Below are 7,933 nucleotides of genomic sequence, written 5' to 3' on the forward strand. Positions count from 1 at the left end.
TCTTTTTGGGACTTCAGGCCTTCATAATCCTTCTTAACTTCATGAATTGGGCCTTCTTTTTATAAGACTAATGGTCTTTCCTTACTTTTCATAGAATGAGTTTTCTTGTCAAATTTTAGTCCTCAATAGCATGTTTATTGTACAATGACAAATGTGAAAGTGCAACCATTTTTAATAGTTGTTTGACACCATACTAAGATTGTTGAGGCTTAAACATCTTCACATTATAAACCACTAGATAATAGTAGTAATACTATGGTTTGGGGGGTATTTTTATCATTTAGTGATTGTAGGGATTTTTTTTATTTGGTTCATTTTAATTACTCCTAAGGTATTTTGGTAATTTTGAGGTGTAGGGGCATATTGGACATTCTGGGGATATTTGGTCATTTTTTAGTTATAGGGGTATTTGTGTCATTTTGAGTATTTAGGGGTATTTTGGTCATTAGGGTGTTAGTTTTCTACATTGGAGTAAAAAAAAAATAGAAGGACTAAACTTTGTAATTTTGTATTTAGAAAACACCTATGGGAGCAAAAAAAAAAAAAAAAAAAAATATATATATATATATATATATTGTAGCAATTGGGAAACTGCTAAAAAAAAGTATATTGTAGCGGTTACAAAAAAAAAACCACTTTTATAAATTGTAGATAATCGGACAAAACTCATTGTAAATTGTAGCTAAGTTAGTTTAAAGTCTGTGGCCTATAAATAGCCACTTTTTAACTATGGAGAGACAAAACTTAGCCTCCTTCAAAAATCCTTTCCTTTATGTCTAATGTAAAAACTTTGTTTAGTCTAATAATATCAGTGAACTTGTTTTATATAATCTTCCGTTCCAATTTATTTTTCCAAGTAAAGTTCTATGGTTCATTAGCTATTTACTTTCTTAACCAGCACTGATAAGAATCTCTCTATCTGTATAAGATTCTTCTTACACCCCCTTTGAATCTCTGTGTCTATTTAAGAGTCTTCTTACACTCCCTTTGAATCTCTCTATTTGTACGTATCTTCTTTTTAGTTATCTGATTGATTCAAATGAGAGGTCATTCAAAATAACTTTAGTATGATAGGAGGAGAAAAATGGTAAATACATTTAACCTACTAATCATTCAAGACAACTCGCAAGCTAATATATATGTGTTTCCATAGATTAGATAGATAAAAACTTGTACTTATCCAATGCCTAAATTATATCATCTAAATATGATTTATTGGAGGAAACCAAACTAGAGCTATATTAAATATGAAAGACTTCCTATTTTTTGTTATTGTTGTGATATTCTTGGTCATCAAGATCGTGAGTGTCCTCAGTTGAAAACAAGATGTTTTTCCTCTGATGAAGATGAGTTTTGTTTGGACCTTGGCTTCACTCTATTACGGGTGGACGTAAAAGAGAGTCTGGTATTCCTCATTCAGAGGCACGAGATTGGGATGATGATGATGAATCGGAGGATTCTTTACACATTGGAAGGCGGCCGAAGGAGCTTCTCATGGTGCCTGTGATTAGAAATCTAGTTCATTCGGTGGTTACTCCAAGAAGCGATACAACTATTTCAGCGCAGGAAAATATTTGCTCTTCTATTACTCAGAAGGATTCAAATGTTTGAAAGGATGCAGCTGATCCGAATTTAGTGTTGGATTCTAATCCAAATTCAAATTTGATTATCCAAGATCAAATTTTGGATTTGGATCAATCTAAGATCTCGCCCACTAAGGTAATTTCCTCTTTAAATCCGGATGTTGAAGATAGAGATAAGGAGGATTTGTTGAGTTTTCAAACACTTTGTGATAAGGGTATTAATATTGGGGAGGTTATCCTAGAATCCTCTTCAAACTCTAAGATATTACATTCTAACTACCTTGATTCTAAAGAAAATACTAGGAATTTTGAAAATCCTATCGAAGAGGCTATTGATAATCATGAGGATATTGAGATGGAATTTTATTGCGGATGTGAACGCTGAGAATTCGGAGTAGAAAAAATATTCTCTTCATAGCTGGGTGAAACAAAGGAAATTCAAATTCAAAAATCTCTTCCAATCTTTCACATCTCCATTCCAAACGTCCCCAGTCAGACTGTTCAAGGTTCCGGTTTTCAAAAAATTAGTTGTTAAGGTTGATAATCAAGCAGGTCAGCATTTGTTCATTGGGGATACTCTCCCCTCTCCATCTCCTACATGAAGTTTCTAAGTCTAAAAAAAAACAAAAAAAAAAGGAAAAAAAAAAAACTCATCACTTTGATATCCATGTAAATCAAGAAGTTGTTGTTTGGCATTTTTTTTCTAGGTTTTCTGGGCATCCAAGTGAAGATTCGCTTTTCTTACAGTAGTTTGGATTTTGATTTTTTTGATTTTTTTGATTTTTTTTTTACGATGTAATCGTGCTACCCTAGCATATGCTAATGTTGCAAAAGAGAAAACGGGGTTCTTTTATACCTCTTTCTCTTTCATGTTGTATATTATTTTCTCAATTAATAAACTCTACTATCGTTTCCTCTCAAAAAAAAAAAAATGGTAATTTAAAAACTATTTACAAATATGTTAGGATGGGAAGCAATAAACATGAGTTCTAATATATAAATAGTTTAGTCGAATATCTGATATTTTTCTTACCAAAAAATAAATTAGCTTTGTCATTTAAAAATAAATAAAAAGTACTCAAAAATGATTTAGATGGAACTAAGTATAAATACACCACTAAAAAACTTTTAATTTGATCGAATAAAGAAGTTGTAGTGCCAAACATCTATGATTCTATAGATTAAGTGAAACAACCTTATCATTCCACTGGCTGGGAAGCCTGTAAGCACCACATTGAGTAATAATGACAATCGCTTATCAAATAAGAGAAAAGCCTAATCTAATTTTATGGATAAACAGATGTCTAAACAAGTTGTACTCTTCAAACCAACACAGTTGGAGTTAACAATCATCATCATTGTCACCCAGAGTAGAAGAATGGAACCAAAATGGAAGCAAGGCAGAGCATTGTAGTAGTGGTTTGCAAAGAAGTGTCAAGACCTGTTCTTACTATGACAAACGATGCAACAAATTTTCCAATCCGCTGTCTGTGGCTAGATATGTAATTTTTTTTTTTTTTATGTCATTATCCAATTTCCAGACTTTTTATAAAAAAATAAAATAAAATAAGAAAGAAAAAGAAAAAGAATAAGTGACCATTGCAGAAATTCGTAGTAGAGAAGAAGATAAAAGAAAAGATTGAAAAACATGAAAGCTGATGTGGTTCAGACTTTGTAGCCTAAATCCATGGGATAAGAGTGGTACAATAGAAAAAAAAAAAAAAAAAATAATTGAATTTAAATTTCATATTGATTGTCTCAATCCCACGATTTTCTCTACCAATCAATCTCATGGTTTCTCTTGAAATCAATGTCTTGATTTGGTCTTCAATGACATGGAAAGTGAATTGTACTTTCCATACTCTCCCTCAAGTTGTGCCCTAATCTCTAATGAAATGCACAACTTGTAGAAATTGAATCCAAAGCTTGATATGTCTTCCAAATTTTTGTACTTGAACATTTAGGTGCTTAATGGCATATGAAGATAACGCCATTAAAATGGAAACTCTCCCTTAATGAGAAACGACAAGAAGTCCTCACTACAATGCAAGGTATAAGGAGTAAGAATCGAATAGGTAAAAGTACCAATATGCAAGAAAATACGTTACTTTCGAATAGGTAAAAATAGAAAGACAATGAAGGGTGTGATTGATAATACATGATAAGCAAGTTCCAATCAACCCACTTTGACACTACTTATTGGAGAGATAACACCTTAGAAAGACTTCAATTGAGTAGTTAATATACCATACAATGACATTACTTTATCCAAAAGCTTTAGTTATGGGTTTAGGCCCTATTATGCCATATTAAACACTCACTACTATCATTATTAGCCAATGTGAGATTTCACCACTTAATTAATCACACCACTCACATGTGAACATTCCAACAAATGTAATGTATTATCAAGAAAAAGTGTATGAGATAATGTAGTTCTTTAGGCTTTTGCACTATGAATATAGGCCATAAAGGCGTGCTCTCCTCTGTTATCTTCTTCTTCATCATAAATTTTTACATGGTATCAAAGTCGATGGTTTGAAGGTAAGTGTTCGTTAATGAATCACACCAAGTATAATGAGGAAGACTCCTATAGTGGGTAAAATTCAACTCAATACGATAATTTTGTAAAGTTTAATAAAACCACATGCATGATCAAAATGACAATATCCAAATAATATAATACAAGAAAAACACTTCCATATCCCACTGCCCCAATCCCAAGAACCTCAGGATTTTATGAAACTCCCTTCACTCTTAAGGATTTTGGCTAGAAGTAAAGCTTTTTCTCCCTTGACTCTCTTCAGCTGTTTTCAAAAGAATTCTCTTCTCATCTTGGGAAGGGGGTATCCATAGGAGGCTATGGAACTCTTCCCCCAAGGAGACGTGGAATATGAATGAAAGGTTCTATCTAATTCCCCTCTCTTAATGTTATGATAAGGGGATGGGTTTGGACATTATCCACCCTCCTTATTGTTCAATCGGTTCATTTATTTTTTGATTCATAGAGGTTGTCAATTGGGTGGCCATAACAATGCAGAGGTGACATGAATCTAGTCGACTCTGATGATTTTCAACTTGAGTTTTTCTCATCATACTGTGGGGGCAGATCGACTACCTATTGGATATTCGACCTTATCCTATATCTAGACCAATCTTGGCCAAGGGTCCCCCTAGTGCCTTCTTGAGGGTGGGTTTAAAGACCTATGTCATCTCTGCCCTTGGTTGAGTAAAAGTTCTACTAGGTGCTTGTTGGTGACTCCCGTAATTGTACATGGAAGACTCCAATGTTTATTGTCCAAATGACTGAGTAAATGGCACTTTATGGGTGATGGTAATGAGATTGATCAAGAAAAATCTTCTATTCAAGAGAGGGATTATCCTTAGTGCCACAAGTGACTTTGTAGAAGACTCACACATGAAAGTGAGATTTGTCAGTATATTTACATTTGAGTGGTGTCGTTAATTATGTGGTAAATTCCACATTGTATAATAATGATAAAAGTAAGTGGTTAATATAACATAATTGAATCTAACTCCATAGTTGTAAGCTTTATCCGCTTTTGGATAAAGTTATATTCCTATATATTATATTGATTACTCAATTGAAGTCTTCTTAAAGGATATCTACCCAACAACCATTTTATTTTCTAAATTCTTTTAGACAGTTTTCAATTTCAGAGGGCCAAATATATATATATATATATATTTTTTTTTAATCTTAACTTTCAAAATACATATATAAAAATAAATAGAATTAAAAAATAAATAAAAATCAGGGGGGGCCATAATCTCCTTGATTTCTACATGACTCTGACCGTTGTAATATATTGGCTGCTGCTGAATTGCCCCGTTTGTAATCATAGAATTGTTCATAAAAAATTTTATAAAGGCAAATGGAATCATAATCAATTAATCCAGATGCACTTTCAATAAACAATCCCCAACACTTCTACAATTGGGGAATGATACAAAAGCTCCCTTTTCGATTTCGTGTAACTTTTGGAAAACTAATAAATATTGTTTATGGGCATCTGATCTGAGCGAAGCCATGGAATGCGTGGTGTATGCATGGCATGGAAGCATATCTTAGGACAGTAAACTACGCCAAAAGAGGTCTTCTGTTGAGTTGGACACAAGGAAAGCAAAGCATACCCTGTAGGAAAACTACGTAGTCCCCAGCACACAAAATTTAATAATCCAACAGGAGAAAGTTTGGAATAAAGATCCATGTTACCACAAGAAAAGTAATCTGAATTTGAATGAAAAATGTGAACTTGATTAGCTCATCATTTTTATGTTCTATAAATAAGATATGCATTTCAGCATTACAAAGCATCACTATTAGCTCAACATCCATCGCCTCCAACAAAGTTCAGTTTTAATTTGTGGATCATCCATGGCTATGGAAAATGTTAAAAGTAGAGGTATCGGAGAGAGAGCACCCTCGCGCGACCATATTGCTGAAGACTATGTACCTTATTCAGGGTGGACAGAGGATGTAAATGGTCGTTATCTTCTCATCGATCTGCCTGGTAATGAATCTTGTCACTATTTCAATCTGACATCTGAATATTCTTTACGTAGAAAAAACCTTTTTTTAACCAGATGTTTAGAGAGGAAAACCTTCTCTTCACTTTCCATAATGTTAGGATAATTGTGCCCATCAATAGTCGCATCAATGATTCTTTCAAGGATAAATTTAATTATTAAGGCAAAGTTTACTGTCTTCATCATGGAAAACATTTAGATTTTTCTTCATTGAAAGATGAGAATACCTTTTGAATCAATTGTTCAGTGAAATTTAACATGCATCTTTTTTTTCTTTTCTTTTTTGAGAAGAATTTTAACATGCATCTTGATCATGGAAACTAGATGATCTTGTGAATTTAATTTTAACATGCAACTCCTTCAGACAGACTTTATAATTGATAAAATGGAACATCCATTCTTGTTAGGCATTTGAATTTCAGACAGGCATCCAAACTTATGAAGCACACAAGCATTTACCCTTTCAATTTCAAAGGGAACTTTTGCAATTTTCCTACAAAAGTTGTCCTATTTATACATAGAATTCACATAGAATTTAATTAGTTTCCTGCTAATTAAAAAGTTTATGATTTTTTTATTTTTTATTTATTTTAAACAGTTGATTTTATTCATGGATGAAAATAAGGACCATGGAATTAATTTTCCCCATTTCTGTTTTAGGTTTCAAAAAGGAAGATATAAAGCTTAGTGTTGATGGATCAGGCAATATAAAGGCCACCGGACAAAGGCAAGTAAATGAGGACAAAATGGCTTATTTTGACCAATCCTTTAAATTGCCAGAAAATTCAGATGTTGATAAGATATCTGCAAGATTTGAAGGTGAGATTCTTTATGTAACTGTCCCAAAGCAAGCAGTAGAAGAAAAGAGAGAACATGAGACTCTGAAAGAAAATGTCAGTGATAGAGCAAAACAAATAAAACATGAAAAGCCTATTCATGATGAAAGTTTGATTAGAGATGACCAACACCACCACCACCACCGCGACAACCCTGGTAATATCCATGGCCACAATAGTGAGACAGAGAAAAGGAGCAACACTGGTAATATCTATGGCCACAATAGTGAGACGGAGAAAAGGAGCAACACTGGTAATATCCACGGCCACGATAGTGAGACGGAGAAAAGAAGCAACAGAAATGCCCCCATGGATTTCTCCAGAGAGACAATAGAGGGATGGGAGAATGAATCTGGTCTTTTGGGAAGTGCTGTGAAGATGCTTAAAAGAAACAAGGGGATTGTTATGGCAGCTGTATTAGCGTTTTCACTAGGGGTATTGGTAACACGTAAGTTGGAATCACATGGATATTGAGGAAGCTCTTGACCCTGCACTGTATGCAGTGTCTGCCCTCATATCATTATTATGTTGTCTGCACTGCAGATTTGTAATTACAGTAGCCTTAATCTACCTATGTACAGAATAAAAATGCTTTGCAAAAATCCAAATAAATGAGAACCATACAATTTCTCCTTTCTCTCTTCTTTCTTGAATTTTTTAGACTATATGACATTTCTCTCTTTGAGCCTTACTTAAGAGATAAATCTTTACAAGAGGTATTAGAATGACCACAAAGTGCTTATCATGAGCAAAATTTGTGCTTGATTATATTTTGCTATTAGAAAGGAAGGCTCAAATTACAAAGCCAAGGGCAGAGTCATAGAATGCATATAGGCACTGTTTGAGTTTTCTTATCAAAGATTAAAAGACCTGTAGGATTTAAGAAATCTTTCTCATCAACTGCTAACAAGAATGTCACTAACAAACTTTAAAATGTCTATGTGAGATGCAGAGACTCCCTTG

At 33.5% G+C, this 7,933-nt stretch overlaps 1 protein-coding gene across 1 annotated transcript; it reads left to right on the forward strand.

Annotated features, from left to right (window-relative positions):
• The first annotated feature begins 5,860 nt into the window (after positions 1-5,860).
• On the forward strand, positions 5,861-7,605 carry LOC142630965 (uncharacterized). Its single transcript, XM_075805021.1, has 2 exons — positions 5,861-6,118; positions 6,795-7,605. The coding sequence occupies exons 1-2, from the start codon at positions 5,983-5,985 to the stop codon at positions 7,442-7,444; spliced, it is 786 nt and encodes a 261-aa protein (XP_075661136.1). The 5' UTR covers positions 5,861-5,982; the 3' UTR covers positions 7,445-7,605.
• The last annotated feature ends 328 nt before the right edge of the window (positions 7,606-7,933 follow it).

Source organism: Castanea sativa, chromosome 4, assembly GCF_040712315.1.
Source record: "Castanea sativa cultivar Marrone di Chiusa Pesio chromosome 4, ASM4071231v1".
NCBI lineage: Eukaryota > Viridiplantae > Streptophyta > Magnoliopsida > Fagales > Fagaceae > Castanea > Castanea sativa.